Source organism: Hyperolius riggenbachi, chromosome 6 (genome assembly GCF_040937935.1).
Source record: "Hyperolius riggenbachi isolate aHypRig1 chromosome 6, aHypRig1.pri, whole genome shotgun sequence".
NCBI lineage: Eukaryota > Metazoa > Chordata > Amphibia > Anura > Hyperoliidae > Hyperolius > Hyperolius riggenbachi.
The window spans coordinates 319,974,219-319,996,784 of NC_090651.1; the positions used below are offsets into that span (position 1 = coordinate 319,974,219).

At 44.2% G+C, this 22,566-nt stretch overlaps 1 protein-coding gene and 1 long non-coding RNA gene across 2 annotated transcripts in view; one reads left to right on the forward strand and one right to left on the reverse strand.

The window, feature by feature from the left end:
* LOC137521722 (uncharacterized) overlaps window positions 1–22,566 on the reverse strand; it is a 152,162-nt gene that overhangs the window by 48,768 nt on the left and 80,828 nt on the right. The window lies entirely within an intron of this gene.
* Window positions 110–22,566, forward strand: part of LOC137521721 (insulin-like growth factor III) — a 60,725-nt gene continuing 38,268 nt past the window's right edge. Inside the window, exon 1 of the mRNA XM_068241379.1 lies at window positions 110–323. Coding sequence (XP_068097480.1) covers window positions 270–323 — 54 coding nt within the window. The 5' untranslated portion in view covers window positions 110–269. The remainder of the gene's footprint in view (window positions 324–22,566) is intronic.

A 22,566-nucleotide genomic window follows, 5' to 3' on the forward strand; every position in this document is an offset into this window, starting at 1 on the left:
AGGGAACTTTATGTTTATAACACCCTCCCCCATCTCGCTGCCCAGCTGGACAGCCACTAAGGATCCTCCTCCACCTTTCAGATCCATCTAGTGCTGAGTCCCCCCTCGCCTGCCAGTGGGCTTCTCTCAGACAAACACCTCCTGGACACCACAGCTAGCAGCTACATGGCCTGAGAGCTCCCACAGTGCAAAGTCCTCAGCCCTCTGTGCCGTGACACACTGTGCATGCCACCATACAGTCAGTCGATATTCCAGGTACACTGACAGTCATGTGTCTCGGGGACAGCACAATGCAAAAAACGCCAAAGCTGCTGACAAGAAAGGTAATCCAGTTTTACTTCCCATTGCTAAGTCCCCTTGCACACCAACCTTTAACCCTGTTTGCTAACCAGGCAGATCCATTGATTATTACAGATTATTGCTGAGAGTAACCAGTGAAGTGATATTGAGACTGAACTAACCCTTACCTGCCGCGGTAAATTATTTAACCCTTAAAAAACAAAGTCTAACTGGCCACGGCTGCTGGGGTTAACTGTCAGAAGTATACTGAGCATGCTCACTTGTATTATCAGTTTGGAAAACGATATTTGCTAAGACTATTCGCTAATCATCTCTGAATTCTGGGGACATTCGTAGGTCTTCAAAATTTGCTGTTGGGAATCTTCACCTATCCTTTTAAATAAGCAAATACCTCAATAATAATATTCTGAGTCTTTTTAAATTAAATAATGATTGTCTAGTCTGATTTCAAATGTAGCTACTGTCATAATTTAATTACGAGGTTTAATATTGATTTTTAGTTCTCGGAGACAAAAAATGTGTCCCACACATCAGATTTGGGCGAAGGAGTAAAATCACTGCAAATAATTCCACTGCATTGATTATTAAGGGACTGATCAGAACTGGTACTCTGCAAATAAATATTTCTTGCACCAATTGATTGCAGGGTAGGAAAAAACAAGATATTGTTGTCCCTCTTTCTTCCTCATCTGTCCCTCTTACAGGACTCACGTACAGATCTATGTACATATATGTATTTTATCTACTGAAAAATATGTTTGACTCTAAACTTTATTTCCTTCCTTTAAATAGATATATTTCTTAATTTCAATTGTTAATATGAAGGAAAATTAACCAGGATAGAAAGGACCAGTGTGGTTTAAATTATAAAACAACATATTTTTCTTATGAAAACTTTATGGTATGCGTGACTAGGGGTGCGGCTAGGGGTGTGGCTTAAGTGTCCCTTTTTCTTATATCAAAATGTTGGGAGGTATGTAGCTAATAAAGACTAAGTGAAACTATTTCAGTTGACTATTAAAATGTATCACTTTTCCCATCTACAGCTTGTTAGCAAACAATTCATTAACAGCGAAGTAACAGCATATCTTGTGCTATTTTTCTAAGTTTTTTAGTTTCGTGTTTCGACCTTCGCTATTGGCGACTGGATTTGTTATTTCTTTTATTTTTTATTGTAACTTCTGTAACACACTCAGGGCCGGGCCGAGGCATAGGCTGGAGAGGCTCCAGCCTCAGGGCGCATTGTAGGAGGGGGCGCAGAATTCATTCAGCTGTCATTCCTAATTGTGTTTGAAGCAGAAAGAAATAAGAAAAGGGGATACATGGCAGTGACTGCAAGCCAGATATCTAGAGATTAAGGTGTTGGAGAGGTTGTGGGCCCATGGGGGCCTCTTAGTCTAATAGCAATCAGTGTGTGACAGCTGGGGTGGCAGGGATGGAGGGGCGCACTTTGGTGTCTCAGCCTTGGGTGCTGGAGGACCTTGTCCCGGCTCTGAACACACTCTTTATAATAATACTGTGCAGATATTAAGCAAGTACCCTGCTTAATGAATAGGGGAAAAATCAATGTGCAGAGGATGGCTGCAACCCTGGCACATGGCCGATTTTTCACTTACGGTCAGATTGGTCGGCATAAATCGAACAAATGCACTTTACACTTGCCTTCATAGTGTCGCTAGCAACAGATCAATGTGCTAGTATTTGAATGTCAGTGATATCTCTGCAGTGTTTTTCTAGTTGTCGTGCAGCACCAGGGTTCCAGGTTCACATGTGGGCCAGGACACTATCTGAATGGAGTAGTACATGCAAAATAAGACATATCCATAGATACAGTGAGCCCAGTCGGTGCCTAAGTCTTAGTAAGGTCGCACACTCCTGGCTTCTGGTGAACTCCAAACAATGAAATAAGAGGCAGGAAACCACTGGTGTTGCTATTGATGCCGGTTTTACACTTGATTTTTGCCTTGCTATTCCCGCATTCCACTGCAACACAAATAAGACAATCATATGACCAAGCGGCAGAGTTTGCCAACAGAGTCACATGCAAAGTGCGTTACTGGGATTCCCATTGGTCCTCTATGCACTTATTGCATTACCCATAGACTTACATTACCCTAAGCATCATGCGTTAAGCGTGGTTCTTGCAGTAATGAGCTGCAGCCCTTGCGTTGGATACTTCCGGCACACCACAACAGACCTCAATAGGTGTGAAAGTCTACATCGACTTTCATTGCTTTTGCGCACACGTCTGTACACCATCAGCTTAGTACTGTTGCACAATCAATTGTGTACCGATATGTATTGAGGGGTATATAAGATTATGTTATTCATAGTACAGGGCACTCTGCAAACCCAATTTCTCATAAAGGGGTACTGCATTTGAAATTGTTATGAAAAACTGCTCTAAGTGACAACTAGTTACATAACTATGGAGTCTGTGAAAGATATCAGTGCTTTATAAATACATAATAATAACTTGCACTATTTCTCATCAGTGATTGTGTTGCTAGTGTGAGAAACACCTATGTGTCATAACCCTTAAGTTAAGTTCACAGTGGGAGTTTCATTGAATTCCACATAGTTCTGTCAGGTGCAGCTCTGCAGAATGTTTGTTTCGGAGAATTCCAAAGTCAGTGAAAACAACGATTTGTTTCCCAGAATGCTCTGGGAGTAGAATTCCGCATAGCTTAGTGACAAGACTATATATATATACTCTGTACAGCGCTGCGGAAGATGTCGGCGCTATATAAATACTAAATAATAATAATAATAATAATAGCTTAACAGCCTAGACCAGTGATGGCTAAACTTGGCACTCCAGCTGTGGTGGAACTACAAGTCCCATGAGGCATTGCAATACTCTGACAGCTGTAAGCATAACTTGGGGAGGAAGAGGCACGATGGGATTTGTAGTTATCTCACAGCTGGAGTGCCAAGGTTAGCCATCACTGGCCTAGATTAATTCGCATCAGTAGGAGGGTGGGGCTATACTGATTATATGTCCCTACAGTGCGCCTCCTTAGGTTGTGTACAGAAATAAAACATGTGATGTTCAAAATGATCATTGTGATCTATAGTCCGTGTGTAAAGGCATCCCGTTTTCTGTGCTTATCACAACATGAACAATAAGCAGTAAACCACAGTGGAATTTTTTGTATTGCTTTGTCACCGGACACTTGCCTCTCCTCATCCTCTGCTCTCCATAGGACCATGCATGTCAACCAGCCAAGCTGAGCAGGCATAAACTGTCACTTACTACTGGCAGACTGTGGTTGGCTAAGCCAGCTGATATTGACCCATCTGGTTGACCACTGGGGGCAACTTTTACCCAATCAATGACGGATATCTACCTTAAAATGAATCTGTCAGGATGGATTTTGTTTCCCATAACCATCACGTGTCTAGGATGGGTCAATGCAGCACTACTTTCACCTCCAAATTGCTACTCACATGCCCATGTGTTTATAGTAGCATCAATTGTGCAGGAAGCTTGAGGCAGGGAACACACTTGGCTGTTTTCGTGCACGTTTTCTGCACAGAAAAACTGAGAACTCATGTTAATCAATGTGCTAGTGCACACTTACTGAGTTGTTCGCGCGCAGAAAAAAAACTGACATTCTGCATCCTGACTCTGCACATTTTGGCAGTTTTCTCTATCAATTACATCAGCTGCTGTGAAAAAACACGTGCGTTTTCCTGCATGGAAACACACTTGGTGTGCAGAAAAAGTATGCAGAAAAACGCGCGCGGAAAACTGAAAGTCAAGTGTGTTCCCTGCCTAAAGCTAAAACTTTAATCAAGGATTGTACTTCATCCCAATCAGTAGTTGATACTCCCTTTCCCACGAGAAATATTTACCTTTTCTCAAATAGATCACCAGAGACAGCTGTATGGCTGATATTGTGGTGAACCCCTACCCCACAGTGTGATGTCGTGACCATGGTCCTGACAGTTTCCTCTCTGTGAACCTCGTTGCATTGTGGGAAATAACGGTTTTATCCAACTGCCACACAAGCAATATCTCCATTTGTGCCTAAAATTCATAGTCACAGGTCACCTGGCAGAACTAAAGATGCCACAACCAGTGATACATTTCAGAATGTAAATCAGGAAGAGGAAAGATTTTACAACGGGCAAACAATGACTAAATAATCTATAAATAAATATTGTTTTGTATGCAATTTTACTTAGTATGTCATTTTCAGTACAGTTCCTCTTGAACCTCCCTATTGTTAACATCTGTGCATAGAAACTACTTGACTTGTTGTTGTGTTCATCCTCTGCCTTTAACCGCTTGACGACCGTGGTCTTAAACCCCCTAGTGACCAGGCCATTTTTTGCTAATTAGGCCACTGCAGCTTTAAGGCCTCACTGCTGGGCTGTACAATTCAGCACACAAGTGATCCCTTTTCTGCCCACAAACAGAGCTTTCTGTAGGTGGGCAGTGATTGCTCCCCCAATGTTTATTTATTTTTCAATAAATTTCTCTATTTTTTTTTTAACCCTCCCTTCCTCCCCCCGCCAGCCAATCAGCATGATCGGCTGTCATAAGCTTCAGCCTATGAAAGCGGATCACTTTTCTGCCGTCCAGGGTACAGGGCAGGTTTTTGGCCGCCCCAGTACAGCGCTGCCGTAGACCACAGCACTGTACGATGTAAATAGACGGATGTAATTGAATGGGGCACTAGGCCCCCTCATGGTCTTTTTGGTAAGCTGAAGTGGAGAGAGGTCAGAGGAGGCAGCTGGTAGGCCCCTTGACATACACTAGGCCCCAGGGACCTGCCTGGGTTACCTGGTGGATGCTCCTGCTCTACGACAGTGTGCCCAGGCCCTCAGAGGCATAGCAGGTGATTCACTAATGGCTATCAGAGAATTGCTCACATTCATTTACACTGTAGTGCGTGTGTTTCTATCAGCGTTCCAGGTAATGATAGAGCAATGTTATAAGAAGCCTGGGCACTATAATGTATGATGTCAGTTTCCATCTACCAGTTGTAATGACAAATCACCCAAGTGCCCCGGTTCTCACCCTGTGAGCTGCAAGGAAGTAGAAGGATCATAGTGCAGGTACAATCCATGTGTTCATGTAATTAAGGTGCTGGGAAAGTTGGGAGCGGGGTGAAGCTAAAAAACGGCTCCCCCTGGCCCCTGCTACTGCAAAAATCCCAGCAGCGTTAATTACTATTCCCTGTAGGCCGCCGTGGACTGTAGGGCAAGACGTAATTAGTAGGGATGCTCATTCGGATTACACATTTCCAATTGTAAAACAGAAATCGGATTTCTGTGAAAATACCGCATTACCACAACTCGGTAATTTTAGCCCAATCCCAGAACTCGGAAGCATTGGACCAATCAGGGAATACAAAGTCAACTCGGAAGTATTTGGCCAATCAGGGAATGCAAAAAAAAAAAAAAGACTAAAAAAAGACTCCTCGGAAATCGTAAAAACGGAAATTGGATTTCTGTGGAAATGCTGCATTACCGCAACGTAATAATTTGAGCCCAATCACAGAACTCGGAAGCATTGGACCAATTAGAGAATGCAGAGTCAACGCTGAAATATTAAGCCAATCAGATCAGATTTCCTCGGAAATCGGAATCTGGAAATCCGCAGAATCGCTAATAGGCATTGGCGGGAATCGGAATTTCCGCAGAATCAGAAATCATCATTTCCGACCATCCCTAGTAATTAGGCTGCCAGCTATGGCTGGTGGCCGAATTACGCTGTTTTTATCGTAATCTGGGCTCCATCTCCTGACGGCGCCCAAATGACTGACTGAGTGCCGCTATAGCTGTAATTCCCATTACGGCCTGTGGCGGCGCCTGGTGCGCCAAAATTTCCAGCGTAGTTTTTGTCGGCCTCCTAGCTCCACATCTAGCAAAACAGGAACACTACACCTGACATTGGACTACAACACCCAGCATACCTTGACCTAATGGCTGCAGAGAAGGTACATACCCTCTGGAATGTACAATTCCTTATCCTCTGTTGGCTGTAACCTCTAAGGACACAACTCACAGACTGGCCACTTCCACTTGTGCCTGTGTGATTTCATACATACTCTCTTATTTACTAACCACACTGGCCATGACTGTTTACAAAAGGTTACATTTCATTTGCACAGAAGGAGAACATTGCCCCAATGTGCCTGCTGTTGCCACGTTGCTGATATAAATATCACAGAATCCCAATATTCAACTATAACATGAGGTTAATATTTACCACGTGTCTTGTATTAGTGCAAACAGTGCGACGTGCAGCTCTCAGGTCATTTGCATGTCTTCTGCTGACCGTGCTTATAGGAAATGCAGTCTAAGCGGCGTCTGTGTGCTTATATGTGTTGTGTGTGTGTGCATGTGTGTCTGTATGTATGTGATATGCACACGTACACTTTTATGTATATAGTAAGATAATTTTTTTCTTTACTGTTGTTTAAAACCTGAGTTAAAGACATTGATTTTCATTCAACAGACCATTATTTTAAATTAATTATGATGGTAAAGTTTAAAGTGCATTGTCTCCGCATGAGAAATATTGGCCAATCAGAGAGGAACAGAAGTGTGGGAGGGGAAAACAGCAGGGAAAGAGGCTTCAGCCAATCAGGCTGCATTAGTTAAGTCTGAGGGGAAATAAGAGAAGCAAAAAAGGACAAAAAAGGACAACCCAGCATGCCCTGCAATATACCAAATAAGAGTCAGGTAAACTGGGGAATGATCATTTATCAACAAGAAAAGTAATAGTGATTTTTAACTTTTGGATTGCCTGGTTAGCATCCGTATTACTTGTTTACCAGATAAAAATAAAGAATTGATTTTTGATTCTATGTCTGACAGTTACTCTTTAAAGTGACCCTCCAGACTAAAAAATCGACTCAGCAGCACTGAAAAGGCCTGGTGTTTCTTTAACAGCTTCAGAGCATCAGAACTTTGATTCTCTTATACAAGCCTCATTTTAGCTGCACAGAAGAAAACTGCCTGGGCAGTTTTCCCCTTATGCTGTGCAAAGCATGATGGGATTTCTGATGTTGTTGTTCTCGTTCTGCTGTTTTGGTGCAATTTTTTTTTTTACATTTTGAATTTGCCATTTGAAGCCTAGCGTGTGCAGTTGGGAGGGGTTATCAGGACACAGGACAGTTGGAACTGTGTCTCATGCTCCCTGTCACCTCCTTTCAGCCAAAAAAATGGCTGCCCCCATGACAAAGATGGCAGCCCCCATGAATCACAAAGATTTGCCTGTTCTTTTAAAACAGGGTGGGTAAAAGATTATATTACCTATCTATTCTAATTAACATAACTAATGTAACTTGATGACAGTATGTTTGTTTAGGCTGAAGTTCCCCTTTAAGGAAAAAAAAAACCTTCTCCACCAGCTCTTGCTAATTCGTTTCACTTCAGCAATCCCCACCATCCTGCTTAATCCTTCTCTCATCACCTCCCAGTCAGTCTTAAAGGACAGGTCCGAGCAATGCGATTTGTGTACGCGAACCGCAAACGTATTTAAACGCAAGAAAAACGCATGTGCAGGAAAAAACGCTAAATGCTAACGCACAGAAAACGCATGTAAATACACTAAAAAAAGTACAAACGCATATGCAGCAAAACGCTACGTTTCCTGCACTGCCCAATGTGCGCCCAGCCTGACTGACAGTAAGCAGCATGATGTTGGTCTTTGGAGAGTAGAAGAATTAGCTCGGTAGGGGTTTTCCTTTTATTAAAAAACAAAGCAAAACATTTTTTTTTGTTACAAAGCCTTTATTTAAACATAATTAATTTAAAATAATATCCTGTTAAATACATTATATCCTTGCGAGAACTAGAGCTTTCAATGTAAAAAACAAACAAGAAATAGCTCCATAGCTACTGTATGTCACTGGGCAGAATGCTCCTTCCTTCCCTGCTGGGAACAGTTGTACTACTGGAGTTGTACCCTGTGCAATAGGTCTAAACCTCTCTGTGAACTAGATGAATTGTAGAGTCTAATAAAAATATCGAATGGAGAGATATAAAGTATAAACAGTCGTGTACCTAAGGAATTTGACACCCGGGCCAGATGCAATTACATTTTTCACCTGAGTTTTCTCCTAAGAGACAATTTTTCATCTTCGATTTAAAATAACTTTAACCTATTTTGGTTCCTGAACGTAGAAACTACGTCCAGGAACCATGCGCGCTCCCGCGGCCGATCGCGCGCGTGCACGTGCACTCCCGGCCGCGGATTCGGTAGCCACAGAATCAATGTATCGGGCTATGGTGCCCGATCACTGATTACTCTCCCCCGCTGAAAAAGCAACAGCTTCTCTCGGAAGCTGCGCTTTTTCTGGCCGTTCCCTCCCCGATGCGTCACTCTAAGCGTGTGTTACGCTTAGAGTGACGTCATGTAAACAAACTCATGGCCGCCATCTTGTGGCCAAAAAGTAAAACTACAACTAAAATTAAAAAAAAAATTAAAAACAACACACAATTACATTACAAAACTATACTTTACATCCCACCCTCCCAAAAATACCCAAATAAAATGTTTAATATAAAAAAAAAAAAAAACATTACAATAAAAACAAAACATGTAAATATTTACCTAAGGGTCTAAACTTTTTAAATATCAACGTAAAGATGAAATATTTCTATATTTTTTTTATTTTAAACTTGTAAATAGTGATAGATGCAAAACGGAAAAAATGCACCTTTATTTCCAAATAAAATATTGTCGCCATACATTGTGATAGGGACATCATTTTAACGGTGTAATAACCGGGACATATGGGCAAATACAATACGTGAGTTTTGATTATGGAGGCATGTATTATTTTAAAACTATAATGCCTGAAAACTGAGAAATAATGATTTTTTCCGTTTTTTTCTTATTCTTCCTGTTAAAATGCATTTACAGTAAAGTGGCTCTTAGCAAAATGTACCCCCCAAAGAAAGCCTAATTGGTGGCGGAAAAAACAAGATATACAGTGGAGGAAATAATTATTTGACCCCTCACTGATTTTGTAAGTTTGTCCAATGACAAAGAAATGAAAAGTCTCGGAACAGTATTATTTCAATGGTAGGTTTATTTTAACAGTGGCAGATAGCACATCAAAAGGAAAATCGAAAAAATAACCTTAAATAAAAGATAGCAACTGATTTGCATTTCATTGAGTGAAATAAGTTTTTGAACCCCTACCAACCATTAAGAGTTCTGGCTCCCACAGAGTGGTTAGACACTTCTACTCAATTAGTCACCCTCATTAAGGACACCTGTCTTAACTAGTCACCTGTATAAAAGACACCTGTCCACAGAATCAATCAATCAAGCAGACTCCAAACTCTCCAACATGGGAAAGACCAAAGAGCTGTCCAAGGATGTCAGAGACAAAATTGTAGACCTGCACAAGGCTGGAATGGGCTGCAAAACCATTAGCAAGAAGCTGGGAGAGAAGGTGACAACTGTTGGTGCGATTGTTCGAAAATGGAAGGAGCACAAAATGACCATCAATCGACCTCGCTCTGGGGCTCCACGCAAGATCTCACCTAGTGGGGTGTCAATGGTTCTGAGAAAGGTGAAAAAGCATCCTAGAACTACACGGGAGGAGTTAGTGAATTACCTCAAATTAGCAGGGACCACAGTCACCAAGAAAACCATTGAAAACACACTACACCGCAATGGATTAAAATCCTGCAGGGCTCGCAAGGTCCCCCTGCTCAAGAAGGCACATGTGCAGGCCCGTCTGAAGTTTGCCAATGAACACCTGAATGATTCTGTGAGTGACTGGGAGAATGTGCTGTGGTCTGATGAGACCAAAATAGAGCTCTTTGGCATTAGCTCAACTCGCTGTGTTTAGAGGAAGAAAAATGCTGCCTATGACCCCCAAAACACCGTCCCCACCGTCAAGCATGGGGGTGGAAACATTTTGCTTTGGGGGTGTTTTTCTGCTAAGGGCACAGGACAACTTAATCGCATTAACGGGAAAATGGACGGAGCCATGTATCGTGAAATCCTGAATGACAACCTCCTTCCCTCTGCCAGGAAACTGAAAATGGGTCGTGGATGGGTGTTCCAGCACGACAATGACCCAAAACATACAGCAAAGGCAACAAAGGAGTGGCTCAAGAAGAAGCACATTAAGGTCATGGAGTGGCCTAGTCAGTCTCCGGACCTTAATCCAATAGAAAACCTATGGAGGGAGCTCAAGCTCAGAGTTGCACAGAGACAGCCTCGAAGGGATTTAGAGATGATCTGCAAAGAGGAGTGGACCAACATTCCTCCTAAAATGTGTGCAAACTTGGTCATCAATTACAAGAAACGTTTGACCTCTGTGCTTGCAAACAAGGGTTTTTCCACTAAGTATTAAGTCTTTTATTGTTAGAGGGTTCAAAAACTTATTTCACTCAATGAAATGCAAATCAGTTGCTATCTTTTATTTAAGGTTATTTTTTCGATTTTCCTTTTGATGTGCTATCTGCCACTGTTAAAATAAACCTACCATTGAAATGATACTGTTCTGAGACTTTTCATTTCTTTGTCATTGGACGAACTTACAAAATCAGTGAGGGGTCAAATAATTATTTCCTCCACTGTAGATCAGTTCATTGTGATAAGTAGTGATAAAGTTATAGGCTAATGAATGGGAGGTGAACATTTCTCAAGTGAAAACGACGGAACGCGAATGGGTTAAAGAAAACCTGAACTGAAAATTAGAAGTCAAAATAAACATACACGGGTCATACTTACCTCCCATGTAGTCTACTCCTCAATCTCATTCTCCTCTCCTGCGTCCCGTTTGTTCACTGTGATCAAGGGAATTCTCCGTCCTCCCTTTTGAAAATGGCCATTACCCCATAACAGCTTTCTGGTCAGCACACTGTTAAACTATAACATCGCCCACTAGAGCCATAGGGATACTGTAATGATCTGCTCAGCTGCCTGTGCAGGCAGGCAGCTTTTTGACCATTGTTTAGGTTTGCATGTTGCAGGACTCTGGAAAGGAGTGCTTCTGTCAGTTTTGCAGCTTGTGCTTGCTGAGGAATTTGCATGCGTTGTCATGCAAATTGCCTGGCCACATTCATTGGAGGCGTGTACTATAAGTACTATGTGTTTCCCACAATGCTTGGCTGGTCATAACTAAGGATTCCTTCCTGTGAAACACTCCTGGAGGAGTGTCAGCCTTACTCTTTGTTTTAAGTTCAGCTTAGAGTAATTTCTGAAACTGCGCTAGGCAGGTTCCCCAAGTGCAGTTAGGATTGCTTATCTGTTTTTGTTTGTTCTGTTGCGATTGTCCTGTCCCAGCGGTGGTCGACAGGAAATCGTTCTGATCTCTGTTCTTGGAGTATAGCTGGTGCAGCGGTTGCTACCAGCTATCTCTTCTGATCTGTCTCACTTGGATCGCACTAGCATCTTGCGCTAGCGCTGTGGATCCTTCTGTTCTGTCTCCTTGGATCGTGCTAGCCACTTTCCGCTAGTGCTGTGGATCCTTCTGTTCTGCTGCTCTGTACCTGGATCGCGCTAGCCACTTTCACTAGTGCTGTGGATCCTTCTGTTCTGCTACTCTGTCCCTGGATCACACTAGCATCCTGCGCTAGTACTGTGGATCCTTCTGTTCTGTCTTCCTGGATCGCGCTAGCCACTTTCGCTAGTGCTGTGGATCCTATCTCTCGCTTGTCCCTGTTTTCGTGTGTCTGTCTTGTCTGCTACGAACGCTTGCTGGAGGCTCGGTGAGGTAACCGTTAAGCAAGCGCTCGCGTCCTCTGTTACATGTTTGTCTGTCGATGGTTAGTTAGGCGTGCTTGTCTCTATTGTGCTTACCACGTGGAGACCGCGCATGAACGCATGCACTGTTGCGAATGAGTGCGGTGTTCGCGTTCAGTTAGCATTTGTTGTTTTCCGTGTCTCCTCATTGTATGATTTGCTGTGCCTTTGCTATCCTCGTATTCTGTTCTGCCTTGTCACTTTTGGCAATCGCCTTTCTTACGGTTGCGTTTCTGTTTCGTATCTGCTGTTGTGTGTGCGCTGTCGCGGGGTGGCGACTAGATTGGCGCACACACATACTACCTGTCCCTTTGCTCGTTCTCATTCGCAAATCGCTTCTCTTGCGATTGCATTCTGCGCTTCGTACAATTCCTGTCTGGCATTTGTGGAGGTACAGAGGATTGGTTCCTCTGCACTCCTCAGCGCCATCTGCCGACAGGAATTTCCCTCTACGGGTGCGTAGCACCTTTTGCTGGGTTCCTGCAATTATACGCTTGTGGAGGATTTCCGCCGTATCAGCGCACGCGTTGTGTGCTGATCACGGAGAAAGTTCCGCAATCGTTACAGTATGACCAGCCCAACCCAAAACCCCAGTGTAGAGGGAATTTCCGATTTGTACGATTTTGTTGAGTATGCATCTGCTGATCAGTTTCCAGGTTTTTTGCCCCAATCCAAAGCTTATGTGGATCCTACTATAGGTAGGATTGCACACTATATTAAAGCAGTTAAAAAATCTGTTCTTGTTCCTGAACTCCACCCATATGGAGATTATCTGGATACTGGCCTGTTTGAACCCCCATTTGCTTCCTGGGATGTTGGGGCCTTGCTGGAGGAATTCGATTTTGATTGGAAAGCTTTTTGCGATTTTTACATCGCAAAAAGCGAGGATGTCTTGAATTATTGTCTCGATTCTATGTACCTTTTGATTGATTCCGATGAATGTGACGAGGGTGATGTGGATCTGGTGATTTATGTGTGGCAGACGATTTTGGATGAGTTGCACACACACCAACCAATTGATTCCAATAAAGAGACATCGTTGTCGGATGATTGTTCCTGCCTTTCTGGGGTAAAGCATGTGAGTCTTGACTTTGTGCAATCTGAAATGAATGAGTGTGCCGCTGTGGTTGATTCCTGTGCGAATCCTGAAGGATTCGCTCCTGACAGTGTGCAGTTTGAATCTGTGCGATCTGATGCCTGTTTCTCGGATGTTCCTGCAGATTGTGATCGGCATGAGTCTGCCAGTTTCCTCAAGGATGTGTGGGATCCTTTGTCATTTATAAACAGATCTTTGAGATCTTCCGTCTGTGACCCTGCTATGGGGAAAATTTCTCGACTATGCAGCATCAAAAGTAAAATTAATATGCCTGTTAAGCTTGGGGGTGTAATCTCCACAGTCAGCATACAACACATAAGCTGACGTGAAGGAGGTACACACACCAGCACAAGGGATCAGGATATCCCCAGTTTAGTGGAGGAGAGGACTGACTCCAATAGGAGATTGTGGTGCACAGAGCCGGTGCAGATCTGAACAGCCACAAACACTTTCGTAATAACGTCTCAGCGCAAGGTAGCGCTGAGCGCATAAACCAGGACTGAGGAGATCAGGACAGGTAGACAGAATGAACGCTTGCTAGCTAGCGATTACTTAGCGACAGCAAGCGTCCAAAACCAGACAGACTGGAATGAGGCAGCCAATGCGTTGCGGCGATGGCGTGCCTCACAAAGACAGGACAGGAGAGACAGGAAATAGCAGGATCGAGATAGATGAACGTAACACAGATAAATATACAATAAGTATGTTTTCCTAGCGTATTACAATTACAGCTATCAATGAAACTATTCGTAACGTCTGACTAACATATGTATATATTGGCAATGAACCGATATATGACATAAGCAGGAACTCTGACTAAGACTGAAGTAATACAGGGAACAGGACTCAGAAGGATTCGCTATCTCTTCGCAGAGATGAACGCAATCCACAAACAGGACCAGGAACAGGATTCAGAAGGATTCGTTATCTCTTCGCAGAGATGAACGCAATCCACAAACAGGACCAGGAACAGGATAACTAGCTCAGCACGGGTGTTCACGATACGCGCAAACTACCAAAACGTGCTGGAAAACTGACTAGCTGAACACAGGAAATAAACAGTTCGTGTACGTATATATCAGCGACACTGATATATTAACGTAACACGAATACAAGGAAAATAACAAAATGCGCAAGTATGCGTATATATTGGCGATGAACCAATATATGACACAAGACAAGCAAGTAGCAACTTCTAGAACAAGAGCAGAACTAGGAGGACTCGCTGACCCCTTCGCAGGAGTCAGCGCAGTCCACACGGACCAGGAACGAGGTGGGGCACGAGCAGAGTAACAGATAGAGTCTGAAACTATGATAGCCCATGAGGCATTGCAGGAAGCAGTTCTTTATACTGAGGTCATCCAATGGGAGCAGACCTGCAGATTCCCACACAAGTGAATGGTAATTAATCACAGGCTGATAGCAGGAAAAGGCAGACAATGATATGCAGCCTGCAGGAAAGGGACCGCCCCTCCACTGCAGCAGACAATGTTTGTTTACACAAAAGCATATTAAACTGTCATAAACTTCAGAGCGACTGCAGATGGAATCAGCAACTAGTTTAAGTGCAAACCAAACTATGCAAGCAAATGCATGTAATGACATTAGAACTGCTTGGTTTGCAATACCAGTGCAGTCAGCAGTAAACGCTACAGAAGCGATCATAACAGTACCCCCTCCCTTAAACGCGGCCTCTGGACGCCTATGAAAACTGACAAATTTCTCCTGAACCACCCAAACCAAAAAATCAGAAGTGGGAAATCCAGCAAACTGATCTGACTGAAAATTCATGAAGGTCGGATCCGTCCGACAAAACCAAATTCCCGAATCAGTCTCACCAAAACTAGACCAATTGGAACCAGAACCTACCGAACCATGCCCGTCAGCACTTCAAGCCTCAGTGTGACACCCATCAGAACCACGACTTCCAGAAAACAACCCCAAGAAACTCTCTGCGCGATACCCACCGCCTTCCAAGGACTGTCCAAAAACGCCAAAGCCTTTGCAATGCCCACCGGAACTGTCCCTACCAACACAAAACCCACCGTTGAACCAGTCCAAGGTACCAGGACAAGTTTCCTCAGAGATCTCCCAGAACACTTGGAAGCTCCAAAGAGATCCCCACAGGTCAGAACGCCCCTTAGGCTCACATGGAGAACTATCAAGAACCCCTATGGAACCCAGGGCAACTCCAGAGTCAGGGTCACAAGGACAAACATCAAGATCAGGGCTTTTAGGGACCAGAACCATCTCCGGGCATGCAGGCCAACCGGCAACATCAGAACATGTCTCCACTAGGGAAGCACGTGAGCACGCTAACAAAGACACATCTGGGCAGTCTGGCATACGAAGCACATCTGGGCACACCGGCACAAGAGAAACCTCTGGGCATGTCAAGGAACTGCGAACCTCAAAGTCAGTCAAGACAGGACCGAAACCAGAACTGGGCAAAAAAAATTCATCATGACTAGACTTCATAGTTACTGGATTCTCACTAAAAACTGCAGGATCAGACTTAGATGTCGCTGATTCCAGCAGGGTTATTAACAAATCATGTTCAGGGGCATTTACAAGACAGGGCAAATCTTCTGATGTATGCACTGAACTAGACAGGGTTCCCATAGCTTCTTCTGGACTAGACAGAGACTCATCAAATACACTGGACTGGAGCTCATGAAGGGCTGCAAAACAAGTCAATATTGCAGCAATCCCCACTGAACTAGGCAAAACTGAGTAACTCACTGGACAGGAAGGGGGCTCTGGAACTTCTGCCACACCGGCCAGAGAACCAGAATTTTCCAGGATACAGGGCTGGGTTTCAGAAACACTCATTAACCCGGACTGAAATTCTGAGATTTCTATTATTTTTTCCAGCGAGTCAGAATTATCCATGTTACAGGGCAAGACTTTTGAAACATTCAGAGGACAGGGCTGGAGTTCCTCGGCTGTTACAACACTGGAGAGGGACTCAACAACATTGGTTAAATCAGACTGTGTACAGGGCAAGGTATCTAACACACTTGCTGACGAGGACAATATTTCAATGGCTTCTGCTTCGCTGGGCAGAAATTCATCAAGTTTTATTAGAGCAGACTGTAATTCCAAAACAGCTGCTAGACAAGTGAATATTACTGCAACACCAACTGAGGTAAGCAGTGCTTCAGCCTCCTCTGCTAAAGGGTTTAAAGTATCCAAAGTACTGGGTGAAGCATAAGACTCTGCGACCACAGCTTCACTGGACAGGATCACTGAACAGTCCATATTGCAGGGCAAAACCATGGAAGCACCTGCTGGACAGCATAATGATTCTGTGACCTGAGTTTCATTGGAGAGATCTACTGCACAATTCATGGTACAGGGCAAATTTATTGGAAAATTTTCTGAACAAGGTAATAATTCTGCGATTTCAGGTTCACATAGCAGATGCTCTGAGCTATTCACGAAACTAGAGCGAGGTGTAGAAACAGGAAGATCAAGACACAATGTTTGCGCATCTGAATCACCATTCATTTGTAAAATTGGAAAATTCAGATGCTGGGGTTCTGAGTTTACTAGACAGGATTGCTGGGACTCGGAAACTGATGTAGTGCATCTATTGGCATCTGCTGGATCAGACAGGAGTTGAACTTTATTAACACAGGTAATTTCTGCAGAAGTGTTTGCAGAGACAGGCAAGATTTTTCTGGTGTCTGTTTCACTAAACAAAGAGTCATGAGTACTGGCTAGGCTGGACTCGAAAGTCAGCAGGACCTCTGGGTCCTCTGCTGAGAAATTTGTGCAGGGCAAGATTAAGGAAGTATTAGTAATTTCTGTCTTACTGGGAAGTAACACTGAGTTATCCATGGTACAGGGTGGAATTACAGGAACTTCAATTTCACACAAAAGGAGCTCAGAATCACTCGCTGAATCAGCCAAAGGTGCTGAAGCAGGCGAGTCCTCAGGAACTGAGGAAGTGGAACAATCTCCACTTGACAGTGTGTCTTCCCTGGTATCAACTGATTGAATTGCATAAAAATCGTCCAGAATCATTCTCCACACATCGATCAATGGAGCCACAAAGTCATACCCACACACACCAGTTTTTATTAGGTTATAAGCAGACTTAATGCATGCATTCAATACTAATTCACTTTTTGCACTGTAAAACTGACAAAATGAACTTGCATCTTTCTTCCATTCATAGACCAGAGCTTCCATCTCTCCTTTCTCAAATGGAGGATCCCATGCATATTTAACAGCTGAGCATTCCGGCTGATCATAGTTTGCAAATGTGTTAGTGGCAGAAACATACATTGGGTTATTTAGCAGGTGATTGGCCGATTTCTTATTCCTAAGGATCTCCAATACCTGTAGCAAGTATTGAACTGTAGTGTATGCAAATTTCCCTTGCTGCACGAATAAATTGATCTGTTCAATACTCTGTAATATATCTTCATAATCATATTCAGATAATTCATTTAAACAAGAACCTTTATTTTCCCTGGCTAGCAATGAAAGTTCATTAGTAGTTTCATAGGTCCATTTGACTCCCCTGAATGGTGACTGAATTTCATTATCTGCTAATGGTGGAGTCTCGTTACAGATCTGATGCGCAGTCGCCAAGGGCAACGACTCCGCTGATTGTAACGCTTTTCTTTTGGAGCGTTTACGTTTGGCTTTAGACCCTGCTGCCTTAGCAGAAGAAAAGTTATCAGAACAATTATCTGCTTGCTGATTATTTTTGTAGGCAGTAGAAGGAGCAGCTGATTGACAAGCTGCCAGGAGCTTATCAAAAGGGCTAGGCAAATCGGTTTTGCGCAGCCAGTTATGGATCACAAACGCTAGAAATTCCAGTGGTCTTTCTTTTAAATTGGTATGATCCAAGACATCGTAGGCCCACTGAAACAATCTTCCCTTAAATAAAACATAAACTAGCTGGGGGGCCCACGTTGAAACAGGAGTAGCCTGGAGCTCAGGATTGGCCAGGAACCTGGCACATTCAGAAAAAAACTCATTTTCTGTTTCAGAATTGAGCTTCTCAAATTTCTTAAAGGAACAGGAACCAAAACAAACAGTGTCATTTTTGCTGGGAACCCCCCCCACAATGGGGATTGGTAATGGGGCTATCATAATGTTAAGCTTGGGGGTGTAATCTCCACAGTCAGCATACAACACATAAGCTGACGTGAAGGAGGTACACACACCAGCACAAGGGATCAGGATATCCCCAGTTTAGTGGAGGAGAGGACTGACTCCAATAGGAGATTGTGGTGCACAGAGCCGGTGCAGATCTGAACAGCCACAAACACTTTCGTAATAACGTCTCAGCGCAAGGTAGCGCTGAGCGCATAAACCAGGACTGAGGAGATCAGGACAGGTAGACAGAATGAACGCTTGCTAGCTAGCGATTACTTAGCGACAGCAAGCGTCCAAAACTAGACAGACTGGAATGAGGCAGCCAATGCGTTGCGGCGATGGCGTGCCTCACAAAGACAGGACAGGAGAGACAGGAAATAGCAGGATCGAGATAGATGAACGTAACACAGATAAATATACAATAAGTATGTTTTCCTAGCGTATTACAATTACAGCTATCAATGAAACTATTCGTAACGTCTGACTAACATATGTATATATTGGCAATGAACCGATATATGACATAAGCAGGAACTCTGACTAAGACTGAAGTAATACAGGGAACAGGACTCAGAAGGATTCGCTATCTCTTCGCAGAGATGAACGCAATCCACAAACAGGACCAGGAACAGGATTCAGAAGGATTCGTTATCTCTTCGCAGAGATGAACGCAATCCACAAACAGGACCAGGAACAGGATAACTAGCTCAGCACGGGTGTTCACGATACGCGCAAACTACCAAAACGTGCTGGAAAACTGACTAGCTGAACACAGGAAATAAACAGTTCGTGTACGTATATATCAGCGACACTGATATATTAACGTAACACGAATACAAGGAAAATAACAAAATGCGCAAGTATGCGTATATATTGGCGATGAACCAATATATGACACAAGACAAGCAAGTAGCAACTTCTAGAACAAGAGCAGAACTAGGAGGACTCGCTGACCCCTTCGCAGGAGTCAGCGCAGTCCACACGGACCAGGAACGAGGTGGGGCACGAGCAGAGTAACAGATAGAGTCTGAAACTATGATAGCCCATGAGGCATTGCAGGAAGCAGTTCTTTATACTGAGGTCATCCAATGGGAGCAGACCTGCAGATTCCCACACAAGTGAATGGTAATTAATCACAGGCTGATAGCAGGAAAAGGCAGACAATGATATGCAGCCTGCAGGAAAGGGACCGCCCCTCCACTGCAGCAGACAATGTTTGTTTACACAAAAGCATATTAAACTGTCATAAACTTCAGAGCGACTGCAGATGGAATCAGCAACTAGTTTAAGTGCAAACCAAACTATGCAAGCAAATGCATGTAATGACATTAGAACTGCTTGGTTTGCAATACCAGTGCAGTCAGCAGTAAACGCTACAGAAGCGATCATAACAATGCCTAATAAAGTTTATCCTGTTGATGTCGCTATTTCTTCTGCAGATGAGTCTCTGTCTCACCCTGTTCACACCTGTAAGGGCCCGTTGCCTGGTGACAGTTGCCCCAGTGTTTCTGTCCTGAGCACCTTACAGTCTGCCCCGCAGATTGCGGAGGTTTGCGCTATGGAAACATCAGTTTCACAACCTAAGGTGATTTTTGATTCAAAGGTTTTGCGTTCTGACTCCTCGGATTCGACATTGTTAGCCGAATCTAAGAGTGAGACAGCGCTTCGGTTTTGCGAATCTGATGCTGAACCTCCTTTGCCTTGTTCAGAGACGCTTTCTCTGAACCTGCCCTGTACCATGAATGAAAACATGTTTTCCTTTCACACTGACGTTTGTGAGCCCCTTTCTTGCTTTGAGGGAAGTGCTGATTCTGCTCCCTGTACTCTGGATGAGTCAATGTGGCCTTGCTCAGAATCCCCTGCAGTGTCCCTAGAGGCTCGTCTAGGTATTGCCACCATACTCACCTGTTTTTCTGCAGTTTTGGAGTTACAAGCTAGTTTGACTGCCACACAGAATTCTGGGTACAGTGAGAATGAAGTTAGGGAGTCAGTGTGTGTTCCAGTAAATATTCCTGTACATCCCGCTAATTATGATGAAGTTCAGTCTCAGGTTATGGTGGAACCATTCCTGGGACATCTGCCCTGCCTGCAGGAGGTATTTAATGTTCAGCTCTGTAACATGGATAGTTCAGAATTCTTCTTAGAAAACCCGGAAAATTATGTTCCTGAGATCTTGTTTGATGTTCTGGAGGTCTCCGAGTTCCTCCCAAAGGGTGCAGAACTTGTTGGAGATGTCTCCTGCCCCCCAAGTCCTTCTGAGGTGTTGCCCTCTTCCGTAGGCATTGCTGCCTTGCTGGCTACCTTTTCAGCTTTGGTGAAGCTTCAGTCATGGGTAGTCAATGATGAATTTCTGTCAGATACCATTACAGTCATTGAGATCTCTAATCCTGAGACCGAGTCTTCTTTTGAAATACCAGTACCTGTGACCTCTACTCGTGATGATTTTCTGCCCGGTCCTGGTTTTGGTCTGGTCGTGCCGGACTCTGAGGTTGGCAGTTCCCCAACGTGTCCTGAGGTTTCTCCTGTGCTGGTGTACCCCAGTGTGCTTTGTGACCCAGAAAGCCCTAGTGTGCCTCGGTTACCAGCGTACTCAGATGCTTCCTCGGTGGAGACATGTTCTGATTTAGCCTGCCTGCTTGCATGCCCAGAAGTGGTCCCTGAAAGTCCTGATCTTGATGGGTGTCCTGCTGATTCTGAATCTGGAACTGTCATAGGTTCCATGGGGGTGCTTGGTAGCTCTCCATGTGAGCCTGGTGAGCGTTCTGGTTTCTTGGAATCTCTGCAGAGCATCAAGGCGTTCTGGGAGATTCCAAGAGAAGTTTTGCTTGGTGCCCTGATTACGATCAACAGCGGCTTTTGTTTTGAAAGAGACACTTCGAACAGGTTTTGTGGCAGATTTGGTATTTTCGGACGCTCCTTGGAAGGTGGTGGGTATTGTCTGGAGGGTGTCGGTGGCTTCTTCTCTGGTTTCCACAGTCCTGATGGGTGTTATGCTGAGACTTGTAGTGCTGATGGGCATGTTTCGGTGGCTTCTGTTTCCGATGAGGTCGGTTTCGGGTGGACTGACTCTGGAATTGGACCTTGTCGGGCTGTCCCGACCTTCATGAGTCTTCGCTTGGAGTCTTTTGCTAATAGCAGTTTTGAGGGTCGTCTGGAATTCGACCCTGAAGGGGGGGGGGGGGGGGGTACTGTAATGATCTGCTCAGCTGCCTGTGCAGGCAGGCAGATTTTTGACCATTGTTTAGGTTTGCATGTTGCAGGACTCTGGAAAGCAGAGCTTCTGTCAGTTTTGCAGCTTGTGCTTGCTGAGGAATTTGCATGCGTTGTCATGCAAATTGCCTGGCCACATTCATTGGAGGCGTGTACTATAAGAACTATGTGTTTCCCACAATGCTTAGCTGGTCATAAGGATTCCTTCCTGTGAAACACTCCTGGAGGAGTGTCAGCCTTACTCTTTGTTTTAAGTTCAGCTTAGAGTAATTTCTGAAACTGCGCTAGGCAGGTTCCCCTAGTGCAGTTAGGATTGCTTATCTGTTTTTGTTTGTTCTGTTGCGATTGTCCTGTCCCAGCGGTGGTCGACAGGAAATCGTTCTGATCTCTGTTCTTGGAGTATAGCTGGTGCAGTGGTTGCTACCAGCTATCTCTTCTGATCTGTCTCACTTGGATCGCACTAGCATCTTGCGCTAGCGCTGTGGATCGTTCTGTTCTGTCTCCCTGGATCGCGCTAGCCACTTTCACTAGTGCTGTGGATCCTTCTGTTCTGCTACTCTGTCTGCCTGGATCGCACTCGCCTAGCGCTAGTGCTGTGAATCCTTCTGTTCTGCTACTCTGTACCTGGATCACACTAGCATCCTGCGCTAGTACTGTGGATCCTTCTGTTCTGTATTCCTGGATCGCGCTAGCCACTTTCGCTAGTGCTGTGGATCCTATCTCTCGCTTGTCCCTGTTTTCGTGTGTCTGTCTTGTCTGCTTGAACGCTTGCTGGAGGCTCGGTGAGGTAACCGTTAAGCAAGCGCTCGCGTCCTCTGTTACATGTTTGTCTGTCGATGGTTAGTTAGGCGTGCTTGTCTCTATTGTGCATGAACGCGTGCACTGTTGCGAATGAGTGCGGTGTTCGCGTTCAGTTAGCGTTTGTTGTTTTCCGTGTCTCCTCATTGTATGATTTGCTGTGCCTTTGCTATCCTCGTATTCTGTTCTGTTCTGCCTTGTGTCACTTCTGGCAATCGCGTTTCTTGCGGTTGCGTTTCTGTTTCGTATCTGCTGTTGTGTGTGCACTGTCACGGGGTGGCGACTAGATTGGCGCACACACATACTACCTGTCCCT